This window comes from Phoxinus phoxinus, assembly GCF_949152265.1.
Source record: "Phoxinus phoxinus genome assembly, chromosome: 13".
NCBI lineage: Eukaryota > Metazoa > Chordata > Actinopteri > Cypriniformes > Leuciscidae > Phoxinus > Phoxinus phoxinus.
In genome coordinates, this window is record NC_136888.1 from 17,936,083 (window position 1) to 17,951,507 (window position 15,425).

The 15,425-nt window shown below is 35.9% G+C and overlaps 1 protein-coding gene across 2 annotated transcripts in view; it reads right to left on the bottom strand.

Moving 5' to 3' along the window:
- Positions 1–1,006: 1,006 nt before the first annotated feature.
- bicc1a (BicC family RNA binding protein 1a) overlaps positions 1,007–15,425 on the bottom strand; it is a 34,057-nt gene continuing 19,638 nt past the window's right edge. The window contains exons 4-21 of one of the 2 annotated variants that reach the window (XM_079633246.1): positions 14,105–14,184; positions 13,204–13,362; positions 12,202–12,255; positions 11,371–11,556; positions 9,937–10,197; positions 8,576–8,707; positions 8,301–8,502; positions 6,955–7,182; positions 6,718–6,878; positions 6,492–6,615; positions 5,932–6,079; positions 5,727–5,832; positions 5,578–5,617; positions 5,308–5,462; positions 4,985–5,159; positions 4,725–4,885; positions 4,287–4,386; positions 1,007–2,415 (exon numbers count right to left, since the gene is read on the bottom strand). In XM_079633246.1, the coding sequence (XP_079489372.1) occupies positions 2,285–2,415; positions 4,287–4,386; positions 4,725–4,885; positions 4,985–5,159; positions 5,308–5,462; positions 5,578–5,617; positions 5,727–5,832; positions 5,932–6,079; positions 6,492–6,615; positions 6,718–6,878; positions 6,955–7,182; positions 8,301–8,502; positions 8,576–8,707; positions 9,937–10,197; positions 11,371–11,556; positions 12,202–12,255; positions 13,204–13,362; positions 14,105–14,184 (2,603 nt within the window). In that variant the 3' untranslated portion in view covers positions 1,007–2,284. The remainder of the gene's footprint in view (positions 2,416–4,286; positions 4,387–4,724; positions 4,886–4,984; positions 5,160–5,307; positions 5,463–5,577; positions 5,618–5,726; positions 5,833–5,931; positions 6,080–6,491; positions 6,616–6,717; positions 6,879–6,954; positions 7,183–8,300; positions 8,503–8,575; positions 8,708–9,936; positions 10,198–11,370; positions 11,557–12,201; positions 12,256–13,203; positions 13,363–14,104; positions 14,185–15,425) is intronic. The other variant, XM_079633247.1, reaches the window with a different exon arrangement.

Consider the following 15,425-nt stretch of genomic DNA (forward strand, 5'->3'; position numbering starts at 1 on the left):
TACATCATGCTGACAGCTTCACCCTCCCTGGTCTCTCTCTCTCGCTCTCTTACTCACACAGGGTTCCTGCAGGTTTTCCTATTTACAGGCAGATGTACATTAATATGCAAAAACACAGCATAAAATAAACATAATTACCCATCCCTTTGCTCATACTTTCAAAAGAGAAGTGGCTGTCTTGTGTCCTTTGTAATGTGTGATTTTTATTTTATTTTTAAGTGCCACTGACTGTTATTGTCATCAACACTAAATGTGTTCTTATGTTCTCAACTTGGCCAGTTACTCTCATTTCATTTGCATTCAACAGACAATAGCTACACATTTATATAACTCTCTATATATTTTTTGAAAGAAATTGTATAGAGCTTTACCTATTGAACTATAGATTTATAATAAAATATAAAGCAAACTTGATTTGGCTTGCAAACATTTTTATTTTCTAGAACAAAACCACAAAGAACATTTCAAAAAAAGTTTTTTTCGTTCTTTCGCTTTTGTTTCTAAATCCTTTTTTCCTGTTACTTTCAGAGAGAAATACTCTGGCAACACTTTAGGAGACACTGATTTGGATTTATAGAACATTCGTATAAGGCACAAACATGAACATGGTTCCCTTTGTCAAAGACTTAAACAAAATAAAATAAAAAAAGTCCTCCTATTATGCTCCACTCCAGGAGGAAAGTAGCACAACCAAATAAACAGAACAACACAGTTGTTCTCTCAGAAAAAATAATAATAATAATACAAAAAATGTAATGACACTGTTAAAACAGTGAAGTTGTTTCAGGTGACAAGTGGAAAATAACTGAATGAACATGATTTGTCAGAAGCAAGAAATAAAAACAAATCACAAACCCTGCTCAGTAACCATATGGTTCCACTATGGTATACATTTAATCTATACAAGTCCATATTTTGCATATGAATCTTATGAGATTTTCACTTTGGATCTACAATCAAGCAATTAATAATATAACTGAGCAATAATACAAGAGTACCACAAGTGGTTTGTGCAATATTTTAGAGACTGTCATTATTTTCCTTCCATAAAACAAAAACTAAAGCATATAAAATAGATTAGCATGGTTTCTTCTTCTTAAGTATTTAACAACAGATGATTCCAAAAAGCTCTTTCTATGCGCTATACATTCGTCTTTGTAGGTTGTACCGTAAATGTACTACAGACCTCATATAAACGTAAACAAAGAACAAAAAAAATTGGTTAACATCTGGCTGAAAAATAACAAAACAAAAACTTTGACAAAAAAAAAGAAGTAATATTTGGTCAAGGATTTAAATAACTAAATTTACCAACAGTAACCCTTAAGTTTTATTTATGGCTTTGAGCTAAAGGACAAGCACACACACGCACGCACACACACAAACCTGACAAAACACTTGCCAGATACACATGTTTTGCACATACAAAGGAAACTGATTCCATTATACATCCAAACAACTTGACAAGTACCTAATGCAGCTTAAATTTGATGTTTGTGCAACAAGTACATGCAAATAATGATTAAACAGATATTCCAAAACAAATCACTGGAATTTTATGGCATTTTGCTTTTCTACAGAAAACCAGTGACTTCATTTACACCAAAATAATGACTGACATCTGTTTGAGATGACTATAAGGGGGTTCGCATTAATCAGACTACAGACTAAACAATAAACAGTCAAAATAAAAAAAGTAAACTGATAATGCCTTTTAAAAAGATTAACATAAAATATGAAAACATAAAAGAAACTATAAAATAAAATGTATTAAAATACAACAATACCACAATGACCAATGTATAATTAAACACTGAACATGAATATAACAGTCTGGTAAACAACATAAGCATCAACTGGTTGTGTGTGATCTGGAATTACCTGCTAAATAAGTGCACGTGTTTGGCTTTGACACTGGACAGTCCGACGTTACAAAAGACAGACGTTGCATACAACCTACCGGCAAAAACAGCAGAGTTTACAGATTAAAGTGCTAGACACCAATACCGAAGCGCTCTTGCTGACAGCATGGTTAGTTTTAAACTCTGTGCTCTGCCTGTTCTCCCAGAGTAAATGCAAGACCGTATTAGTGGAACATTCTCTTAAAAATATTGAATAAATTCCCTTCATATATTTTTAGGCACAGACAAAAATCAACCTCAATAACATCCCAACACTTTTTTTTTTTAAGATCTGCAAGAATCTGCATCACTTTTTGGCTTTCTATAATCAACCAGAGTCCAGTATGAAGTGGTTTGTGGTCCAGAATCCTGAAGGTAAGAGATCACCAGCGACCACTGACACTTGCCATGTCTGAGTGGAATTGGCGGGACAGACGACCGCTGGCCCCGCCCTCTAAGAAGGAGGAGCGAATGTTGGGCATGTCAAAAAGCTTCCTCCTGCTCTTATTCAGCTCTGAGGAGACATTCAAATATGATCAGTAATCCATCAAGTAAACACAAACAAAACACACGAGGTAGCTACACTAGGACAGTCACTAACACACATTATACCAAGAAGTTAATGATTTACTTTATTTTTTTAAGGGGACCTAAGATAATATAGGTAATATAAGTCTCAGGTGTCCCCAGAATGTGTCTGTGAAGTTTCATTACACCATGCTGAAAATCCCCAATATTAAAGTGAAAGCAGTGTAATATACAGTACCTACAGCTATATGCTGTTAATATGAATCAAACAACAAAAGAAACTCACTGCTCTTGATTTAATTCACTTTAGTAGCTTTAATAAGAATACATTTCTTTCTTGAATGCTGCTGTTAAATGCTCTGGCGAGGAGATAAACTTGGCAGACTGTGTACAGCTTACTCAGGACGGGGTCTATGCTAATAGGGCCTAAGCATTTGTGATGTCATAAAAGCTACAATCTGCAAACGGCTTGTTCTGTGACACTGCTTGTTTTTTTGGGGATTAAAAAAGAGGAGTGGGTGGATTTTTACTACTATAGGGTAGTTGTGTACACACTGCCGACACACATTTATGTTTAAACACCATGTAAAAGTGGATTTTGCATAATGATTATTAACCTATTATTAATAGGTCCCCTTTAAATGTTTATTTATTACTTTAAAATGCTGTCTAGGCAAGTAGCTAACTATATTTGGAGCAAAGATACTAAATGGGTTCCAATTCTATGACAGATTTTTTTCTTGGTCAACAATTAAGAGACAGCAAATATGACAACATCCATATGTACATACAACATAAATCACACACACACACACACACACACACACACACACACACACACACACACACACACACACACACACACACACACACACACACACACACACACACACACACACACACACACACACACACACACACACACACACACACACACACACACACACACACAAAAAGAAATGTCCCCTTTTCAGGATACTGTATTTTAAAGATAATTTTGTATAATCCAAATAATGCCATAGTCCTGCTGCAGGGAGGCAAGACGGCAGATAAACTGCAATGTCCGTAATGTAAGACGCCTAACACCATTTCCTAATCAGACTGAAAGCAACAATGGATAATTCACCTCAGATCCTGAAAATAAAATAAAATAAATAAGAATGTTCAAACTGTGACCTCAATGTGAACAGACACGTTTTTGTTTCGGTCACACAGCATGTATTTTTAATAAATTAATTAATAAAATTGTGTAATATTTATGTATTTATCCTCTGCGCTTGCAGAGAGAGCCCGCCCACACAGTCTTCTGATTGGCTGTGGCCCCCAGACATGTTTGAGAAGTTACAAGTGGAAGAGTGGAGTAACATGTCTCCTTAAGAACTGGCAAATCTGGCTCAGTCCATGAGGATGAGATGCTCTGTAGAACTTAAAGCAGATGGTGACCACACCAGATACTAACTGCTGCTTTTATTGACCCCAGCTCTGTTCAAGGACCAATTATTCAATTTCTGATCATGTTTATGTCTCAGTTGTTGATCTGTTTATGTTCATAATTTACACATTTTAAGAAATTTACTGGAAATAAAAGCAGTGGAAAGTGAGACGACATTTCATTTTTTTTAATTTATTTAAAAATTCAAAAAAAATATTTTGAGTTTATTTATAATACAAACAGAACACACGATATGTTATGTGAATATTCATTCAGCAAATAAATAAAATTAAAATATTTTTGATCAGGTTATTGTGGTAAACAAGACTGTTGTGTCATCCTATTCTTTCCACATCCTTTTATTTTGGTTTATCTTTTCCCCCCTTTTGATCTGTAGCTTAGACACAAACACAAAGTTAACTGACCTGAGATCGCCAGTATCATTTTCCTGCGAGCACCAAATGTTGTGATTCCCAGTTCCTTCAGGTCTGGATCCGTTAATGTAGCAAATGTTTGCAGATCAATCTATCAGACAACAACACAGAGACATACACGTATAAATGTGCATTTACAAAAGGCAGAGACTACATCCACTAATGTTCATTATGTTTGCACGTGCAAGGAGAACTTTTATTTCCAATTAGATTAAAAATGATTAATTGAAGAAGTAAAGACAAATAATCAAGGCAACTTTTCTACATAGTTTCACTAAATAAACACAAAGTATAATCTAAATTTAAATATATGTTTTTACTAAAACATATTAATATAGTTTGAGTAATGATGCAAACACAATTTTTTATTTTATTTTTTTGCATTGCAAACATTGGCATTTCCTTTTGTACATGCAAATCTAAAATGACCTCCTGCTGTTGGAAGATGTCTGTATATTTTCCGAGACCAAGTGTGCTGAAGAGCTCTGGGAGATCTGTTCCTTTGAGAGAGGAGCTGAGAGAGCAGCCATTACTGCCAGACATAGAGATACTGTCCATATAATTACTGCTGCTGAGATACTGCTCACCTACTGACCCAAACACACAGATAAAGAGAAAGACAGAACAAGTGAGTAGGCAGTAAAGTTTAGAGGTTTAAAGTTTAATGAATACAAAATCTATAGTCTTACAAGATTTGTTCTTGATTCTCTTTGTGCTGCTGATAGCAGGGGAAAATTCAGAATTTCCTGGCAGGACGTTCCCATTGACATTAACATTCCCATTCAAATCCCCCCAATTATCGGATTTGGCGTCATTCCCCAAACCCTCCTGGCTCTCAGACAGTGACACAGAGAGATGAGGGTCCTAGAAAACACAAAAAAGCAACTTTGAAAATAAATATTATTTCAAATAAATTATGAAGAGTTCATTATCAAAAACTTTTAGATGTAGCTTCATATATAAGCTGAACTGAATTGCGGCTGCATGTGACTGTGCACCGGTGAGTTTGTACCTCATATGTTGTGGTCATGCTGGGTTTATATGGCACATGGTGTGCCCTGCGCAGCTCTTTCATGCCCTCAGCTGGCATTGATTTAGAGAAGCCCAATCCACTCCAGGTATCTGTGGGTGTTCGAACCTCTGTCACAACAGGCTTCTTCAGCATGGCTATACAAAACAACACAACTGTTTATCAACAACCTAACCAGTGATCTGATATTCAGATGTTATTTATGTATTTTCACATTTAGATATTAAATTAAGAGATCAAGTCTTTGCTCACCTTTAGTGGCCAGTAACTTCTTTTTCTCATAGTCATAAGCCTGAAAAACATTCAAACACAAGGACCGTGTGAATATTTTTAGTTTGTGTGTGTGTGTGTGTGTGTGTGTGTGTGTGTGTGCACGTGTGTGTGTGCGTGTGTATATAAACCTGCATATGTGGTCCAAGTCGTCTTTCTGCAGCTCTCTCACTTCCTGGTGCCCTTTTATCAGCCACTGGATTCTCACAATCAGAATCGCCCAACACACACTCAACACTGCACATGCAAACAAAATTTATGCTTCACTATATATCTGCAGTTGTATAAACACAGAATTGTCATTATAATGCAAGGTCGTTTTATGACTGAACATACTGGAGAAGTGAGTTCTTGGTTCTCTGCAGAAGTTCCATCGTATGCCGTTTCCCTGACGACACCGAGGCCAGCATCTGCTTCAGCTCACTCCCATTGGCTGAGTGGGACGGACTTCTGGGCATGCCCACTTCAACAAACGTATCTGAGCCTGATATAAACATACAGTACATACACACACAAGTAAAATTATAATGTAAAGGAAAAAACAAAGTGAATATTATAATGAATCAATACTGTACACAGTGAACCAAGGTTCCCAAAAATGCTAGACAGACAGACAGACACATAGATAGACACACACACACAGATAGATAGACACATAGATGGATGGATGTACAGACGGACGGACAGATAGAAAGATAGACACACACACACACAGATAGATAGATAGATAGATAGATAGATAGATAGATAGATAGATAGATAGATGACAGACATAGACAGGCTGACAGACAGATACTGTAGATAGATAGATACACGTAGACACAGACACATAGATAGACAGACAGACAGACAGACACACAGATAGACACAGACAGATAGATGATTGTGTTCTGTACCTTCATCTGTAGATTTATTGGAAATTGATTCTGATTGGGTGTGTCCAATGACTTCCTGGGCCGTGTCACAGTGGGCAGGATTCAGAGATACAGAGGAGATTCGGCTATACACAGAATTTGCGAGCTGCAACATAGAGCATCCAGCAAAAACATACACAGGACCCATAGTGAGTTTAAAACAAAACAGATACGCACACAGTAACTTTAATAAAGAGAAGTTCCTCACATGTCCGTTGAGATGTTCTGCACTGGCTGGTTTGTGTATTGGTGCGAGTCCAGGTGGAGGGGATGGTGTGTGAGCATGTGCTTGACTCTGGACCCCAGAGAGCAGAAGACCACTGAGAGTCGTCTGAGACACTGACTGCAACATCAGGTCTGTGGAAAACCCTGAGCAAGGGACAGTGAGAGAGGGTTATATAATAATCATAAATAATATATGAGGTTTACAAGAGCCCGCACTAACCTGATGTGTTAGTTGTTGAACTAAGTGCACTGGCCCATAGTGAAGCAGTGTGACCCGGAGCATGTGAATGTGTGTGAGCAGATGTGTGTGAGTGGGTGTGAGCAGATGTATGAATGTGTTGCGTGTTGTTCACTGCTCCTTTCTGAATGCTCAACACAGAGCCGTGTCCATTAAGAACACAGTTTGGGGAACCATTAGAAATGGGGCTGACAGACCTTAGAATACCAGCTGAGGAAATAGAGACAGAAGAAAGAGTGAAACGTAAATATCAAAAGTATTGGCAATCAGAATTTTTTTTTGCATAACGTGTATACGTTTACATTTCAACTGAGGAACAGCACAAGCTATTTCAGGAGACAACAAGAGATCATTAGCATTCTAGTTGGACCTGCCTGAAAAACAGCTTTTTAGCATGATTTAGCTAAATAATCTAAATTTACAATACCATTGTTATCAGATTTTATAAACAATCTTCAACATGTTGCTAAGCTAATAATTTGATACTCTAATGAGCACAAAAAAAAACAAATGTTGGGTGAAATAGTACATTTTAAATTATAAAACAAACACATAAATATATTCTTTACTTATTATAACAAAAATAATTATATTCTTTAAAAAAAACAATATAATTTTATTGTATTATTTTCAACAACACATTTGAATTGTTTAATCTTTGATTATTTTAGTTGTAATATATATATTCTGGCATAGTCTTATCCCTAAATTACACATGTGATGCTGCCTTGATTTGGTCAAAAAGAGATATCTTACAAGACAACATAATTTAACCAACCATGTTATAAAAGTTATCTAGGTAGACAGCTTGCTAGGTTTTGAAACAAAGCTATCGTTACCAGCATGATTGTTAACTTTTAATTACTATTATCATACTGATCCTAAATGTAACTGTACTCTAAACATGCACAACCAAGTCTGAGTCTTGAGAACAACAGAGGGGACTGTTTTAAGTCGTACAAATAGTGTGCGAGTGAATGTGGAACACAGGCAAACAAACACACACATACACACACAGCTGTAGCTAATTATGGAGCTGTTTGGCAGCGTAAGTTGTAATCTGCAAACTTCAGACAGTAGTAATTATAGTGACAGCAGAGCTAAAGCAGGACTGTGTATGTTGTATTAATACAAACAGGCCTTGCTTAGAATACACATTCAAGGAATTACTTTTAGATCATAAATGTACCTTACACTGTGGTTAAGTCATATATATATATATATATATATATATATATATATATATATATATATATATATATATATATATATATATATATATATATATATATATATATATAAACACACACACACTCTAACTACATTACCCAGAGTTCTAAGCCTCAGTTCAGCTGAAGCTAGCGTGTCCAGTCCTATAGAGCCAATCAGGGGAGGGGAGGCTGGAGCATGTCCGTTAACAGTGACATGGTTGAAAGAAGAGGGCACACTGCTGGACTCCAGCCCCAACAGGATCTTGCGCACCTCATACATACTCCCAGCATTCCTTTCCACGCTCTTCACTATCACAGACTGTGGGGAAAACGTAGTCAGTGACAGAGGCTAAATGTACCCCATATACACAAAAGAGCTGGGCTTTTGTTACCTTGCTGGGTTGTTTCGGTTTGGGTTTAATACTGATGAAGACGTCTAGCTGCTCCATAAGTGTAGTGACGACCTGAGATGCCACCTCCATCTCCTCCTTAATGTCAAACAGCAGCACCAACGGCAGACAACCCTAAAATATACACGCATACAAACACGCATACAAATCAATGGCGAAAAATCACAACACTTTACCTTATGAACCTAAAACCAGCCTGGTTGTAATGAGTTTCCTTAAATTAATCTACTGGGTTAAATTCAACCTACATTTTTACAATTTATTTATTTATAATTATTATTTTACCACATATTTTTTAAATATTTGTTCAATATAAAAAAGCAAAAATCAAGGTTATGATGAGGCACTTACAATTGAAGTACTTTTTTGGAGGATTTAAAAGCAGAAGTGTGAAGCTTGTAAAATTATAACTTAAAAATCATTGCATTGATTTCTCTGTTAAAACTCGCATTTCATTTGAGCTGTAAACGTAATCGTGTCATTTTAAAGTTAATTTCAGGGCTTTAGGCATTATGTTGTCAAGGCAACAAAGTTGTAAAAGTGGATACAATTTACACAGAAATGTATCACAGTAAAATCATGTTTATATTCGTATTGTTCACATCTTGTGGCTGTACTATTAAACAGTGAGTATTTTAACGTTTGGTCTGGTATTGTTTTTAATAAAGTTTAACTTTTGAAACCGGACCTTTCCTTTAAGATGGATTAGCAGTGTTGCTATTGTTACATAAAACTACAACTAAAACCATTACAAATATTTTTTTTTGTTTACTGAAATGTGGATGAAATAAAATATAGATATTAAAACTTAAATTTAAAAGGGAATTAGAACTGATGTCTTGTCAACTCACTGAAAAAAATAAGGTTAATTTGAAGTACTAAAATGGCAAGAACTGAAATAAACATTAATTTCTGATTAGTCAACTAGTCTTTCAGGCAATCCACTGACTAATAAGTTTTGAAAATATGTAGTTTTGCACATGTCTTATAATTATACCTCAAAGATTAGATTATAGTTTGAAATGGCAGCGTGGCTAAATCTGCATTTCCTGTTATGAAAAGAAAAAAGAAAAAACAAGAGCAGAGAGGAATAAAATCTGGCAAGAGTTTTGAAATCCCTCTGGTCGGGCACGTTGCTAAAGCCTCGAAGTCTTCATCCAGCCCGACATGAGTCTCGTCATCTGTCAGTACTTACAGACTCTCATCCAAACATCTCTCTCAATGTCATCTCTTTCAACATAACATGTGTTCTGTTTCGCAGACTGGCCACAAATATGGAGGGAGATATTAAATTAAAGAGCATAAGACAGAATAGAAAAAAGATAGATAAACTGTTGCCATACCATTAGCTGCTGTCTAGCCGCACATACGCCATCAATGCTGCCCTGTATGTAGACAGCAGAGCGGCTAGTGTGCGCGTTGTGAGTGTTGAGCTCGGGGAAGTGAATATTGGCTCCAGTGCGCTGGGAAATGTGCTTGACGTTGGCTCCGTTGCGGCCCAAAAGGAAGTGGTGGTGCTGGGGCGCGATGTCCAGTTGTGTGCTGACCAGCACTGAGCCGGCCAAAGACCCAGCGAGGTGCTCCAATAACAAAGCCGTACCACGCTGAAACACACAAACATGTTAGCAGCACACACTAGATATAGATCTGCAGTAACACAAACAGGGATGACACACACACACATACACACACACTAATAAAACCGTCGCCCATCTCTTGTAATGTCTTATATTATGTGGTGAAGGCTGCTGTTTTCAGTTTAATTTCTGGCAGCTCTACTCGAAAACTAAATCTCTCCATTTCATGAAATGACCTAGTTTCATTCCTTCTCCTACTCAAGAGCTCGCTCATTTCATATCTGCTAATGAACGCCACTTCAGTAGGAGGTTTCGGGTCAACTATGTGCACTTTTAGGGGTTGACTTTCACTAATAAATTCAGATTTTACCATTTTATTTTTTGATATAGTAAGGTCATCATGTTCAAACTGTTTTTTACCATGCCTTTACCATTGATTTGAGTTCATTTGGAATGGTTTTGATACTATTGTTCAAATGTTTGGGATCACTAAGATAAAAAATAATAATAATAATAATAATAATACTTTAAGTCAGCAAGAATGCATTAAACTGATCAAACATTCTACATTGTTACAAAATTTTTTCATTCTTCAAAGAATCCTCAAAAAATATGCATCAGTTTTCACAAATATGTTAAGCAGCACAACTGTTTTCAACATTGATAATAATAATTATCAATTATACTTGTATAATTATACAATTAAAAAAATATGCCATCAACGGCAACAATAAATGTGTCTTTAGCATCAAATCGCCATATTAGAATGATTTCTGAAGGATCACGAAACACTGAAGACTGGAGTAATGTTGCTAAAAATTCTGCTTTGTTGTCACAGGAATAAATTATTTTTTAATATATATTCAATTAGAAAACAGTCATTTTAAATTGTAATAATATTCCACATTATTAGTGTTTTTACTGTATTTAAAAAAAAAAAAATCACAATATTGTTCAAAGGTTAGTATATGTATAAAGTTCATATTTTCACCCTTGTGTGTATATGTGTATATATATATATATATATATATATATATATATATATATATATATATATATATATATATATATATATATATATATATGTGTGTATACAATTAAGCAATTCATTATAATAAAATAGATGAAATAAAATGATAAAATAATAAAATCTCTTTCAATAGCAGCATTCATTTGTATGTCTATCACTTCATATCTCACCTTAACACCACTGGCATTGTTCTGGTTGCCACGGACGATGGCAGTGTTGCCATAGAGACGGGAGGGTGCTTTGAAGGAGATGGAGACATTGTAAGTGTGGGAGATATTCTGAACTACAGGAGAGCTACAGTCCACATGCTGCACCACCCCACTGCATTCAAACATCAGCATCAACGGCAACAGCTCCTACAGAGAGGATGGGGAAGAGTGATGCTTTGAGTAGAAAATAACAGGCGGGTTGAAGACAACACACAACATGAAGTTAGGACATTTTTAACCACTAGGGTGCAGCACATAAAGTCCCTAATCTATGATTGGCCTTTTAAACTGAGCCAGAAGGGGGCGTTAGAACAGAAAATTAGAAAGGAAAAACAGTGTATTTAGGGCTGTCCAGGTTAATGTGTTAAAAATCATTAATCAAATAGCTTAGCATATTTATGTAGTAATATATTAAAATGATTTTGAGAAAATATGGGCTTTAAGGCAAAATTCTCTGCAAAAATCCTGTTATAAGGACTTAAAAATACATTTTATTTAAAGTGCAAGGGTTTCTCTTCAGGTTTAAACATCTAATAGTGGGTAGAAAAAAAATATGTGTCAACTTAATTGTGAATATTTGCAAGTAAATATTTTACAGATTTTATTTTAAATTGTTTAGGATTAAGAGCAATCACAAACAAAAACCACTTATTTATTTTTGGAGACGTTGTTTTTATAATGTCATCCTTGCTACATTATAAATGGGCCTTCATGGGGTTCAGTGGCATCAAAAAGTTAATACCCCTGGCCTGCACATAGTGACAAGTGACCATGAAAGAAAAGAAGTCTCACCCGTATTTTAACTCGCGCTGCTTCAACACCAGTCAGCTGCCCCGCAATCGACACCTGACAGAAATAGAAGGGGACAAAGAGACGATTGTTCTTTTTTTTTTCATAATATGTGCAGCTGTTTATTCCTTTCTCTCATCCTGTAAGAATTTTTTTTACATAGGACGCAATGTCACATCCAGAAACCTGATTTATTACCAATCGAAACATTAAATAGGAGTATGTGTGTGGCAGTCTGCCAGTCTAAAAAACCTTAATTAAACGTCCTGCTGTTTTTTTTTCTTTCCATCATTTCATCCCGACGACCACACGTTTAATCAAGGCCTGTGAGAATTAATTCCCGGTCTGGAATGAGGTGATTCGGCCCAGTTCAGAGAGTCCATCTGGTTTGGCGCTGAAGTCGGTGTTTGTGCGTGCGTGCGCTTGTATACGCTACTAACATTCCAAACTGTCTGCACGCCTCGTCAGACCACTCAGCAGTCTATTTAAACCTGAGAGCCATCCAACAGCCAATCAGATCCATCTTACTCCAAACCGTTCTCATCCTCCGGCCAATACAAACTGCCTCGTGTCCCTCAGCCAATAAAATGATTCAGCTAGAGTTCAGCCACTGCTGGATAGTAAAAGTTGGCTGGATGGAAGAGATTTGCTGTGTGCTTGCTAAATTAGCACAAAGAACTAAACATATTCCCATAGGAGGGATAATTCACGCAAAAAACAAAAATTCCATCATTATGTATTCACCCTCAATTTAATATTTTTGTGAGTAAAAGACCAAAATGTCAGTAATTATTTGCTGGAAATCTTCCCTCTGCTGTAGTAGGTTTGAAACAACACAAGCACCAGTACACCACAGTGAACTTTTACTAAAATAAAAATGAAGATCCTGAAAATGGGTATGAAAAAAAAATTATGACTTGTTGCTGGTCTTGGTTGGGTTGGTGTGTGTGTGTGTGTGTGTGTGTGTGTGTGTGTGTGTGTGTGTGTGTGTGTGTGTGTGTGTACCTGGTTGCTCTTCTCCCCCTGGCTGTGCCTGTTGGAGTCTGGGAAGTGTATGTGACAGCCCGTCTCTTCCATAACTCGTTTGATGTTATTCCCTCCTTTCCCAATAACATGCGAGTGTTCTGTGTGTGATACGTCCATCTTCAGGGTCACACGATTACTCTGTGGGTGTCAAAGGTTGTAACACATCATACATGGAAACCTTTCATAGCTGAATTAAAATAATTTAACCCTGTTCATAACTCTTAGTAGACTGCATTCAGATACACTGACATTCAAAAGTTTTTCCAAAACATTTTAAAATGTTCAGTACATTTTTTATTTTTAAAGAAATAAATATTTGTATTCAGCCAGAAGTTGATCAACAGAGACAGAAAAGAAAGAACTTTCTATTCATTAACAAATCCTGAAAAAAAGGAATCACACAAACATATTAAGCAGCACAACTGTTTTCATCATTGATGATGATAAGAAATGTTTTTGAGCACCAAACCAGCATATTGGAATGAGTTCTGAAGGATCATGTGACACTGAAGACTGGAGTAATGATGCTGAAAATTCAGCTTTGCCATCACAGGAATAAACAACATTTTAAAATAATTTATATAGAAAAATGTTATTTTAAATTGTAACATTACTGTATCTTCTGATTGGTGTAACATTCCATAGCAGTTTTTCTACATATTTTGCCAGATTTTTATTCTTAAAACAAGAAATATTTATGCTGAAAACAAGAAAAAAAAAGATCTGCTAATATCTTATGCAATTTAGCCTTTAAAGATGTTCGTATATTAACTAAGAAATTATAAAAAAATACTGACTTATAAAATGTTTTTTTATAGTGAACCCAAAAAGACCAAATTTTTCCTGCAGTTACCATGACAATCATATGTTTAGTGCTTACCTTTGTGTCAAGAATGGACATTATTGTCTCTTTGGCCTCTCGCACATCTTCCCTCTTTCCGCTGACCTTAATATGAGGATCTGTGAGGAGGAGAGGAAGAAAGCAGATGAGTACAGGACAAGAGAAGAAAGTCATCCATTAATAAAGGTGATTCAATCACAACACAATTTGCGCTATTATTTTACACAATGAATGAAATCACAACTGGTTTCAAAACCAGTGGTCTCAAGAGTTAACGCTTTTCTCTTTCAGTTTTCCACAAAGACACCCCCCAACATAGATCATGAGAAATACAATACATAGCTGCTTTACTGCTGCTCTCTAAAAATAACTCTAGTAGTGTTACTCAGAATTTTGTTTTTCTCTACAAATATTCTCTCACTTACTCACACCCCCTAAAACACTCCCACAAACTACAGGATTTGGACCTAGAAGAGCAGGGGGGATGAAACAGGAAGGATCACTGTCTTACACACACACACACACACACACACACATATTGCACTGTTATTGGGGGAGGTATTATAGTAACACCAGTAGGGGTCTCCTAGTCCAGCCCACCACACTATCGTCTTCCTGCCATGTGGTATTCATCAACTCCAGCGTGTGTGTTTGTGTGGGGTTGCATGTGTGGCATGTGTTATGAATGGAGAATGTCTATGCATGTCTGTGAAAAATGTAATAGTTCATGCGTGCATATAGAAGGTTATAATATCAACACCAATGTCTGTCTTTTATTTGAAGTTCTCAATATAAGGGCGTATAAAACAAACACACATAAATATAAATATATACACTCTTAACCCTAACTAGTTGACTTTACTAGAAAATTGCGTGGAAACCGGTTCCACTAATCCATTTTAGTTTTTACACAGGGTGAAACTAAACAGGTTAAGTATTAACATAGAATCTTAAGTGGGTTCAGTAGACAAGTCAAGGTTACATTAGTAGTCTTCTTTACTGAAAATCATTAGTTCAAATTCTAAATTCTTTTTGAGTATACATACATGCATGCGCACACACACGCACGCACGCACACGTTTTGTCAAAAATAGTAAAACATTAATATTGTGAATATTTTTTTTTTTTAAATGAATAACTGTTTTCTATTTTATTATATCTTAAAATGCAATTTATTCCTGTGACGGCAAAGCTGAATTTTCAGAAAGCATTCTAATATGATGATTTGTTGCTCAAGAAACATTTCTTATTATTATGAATGTTGAAAACGGTTTTGAAAATTAAATATTTTTTGTTTAAACCATGATCAGTTTTCAAGGATTCTTTGATGAAAATTTCAAAAGAACATTTATTTGGCAGA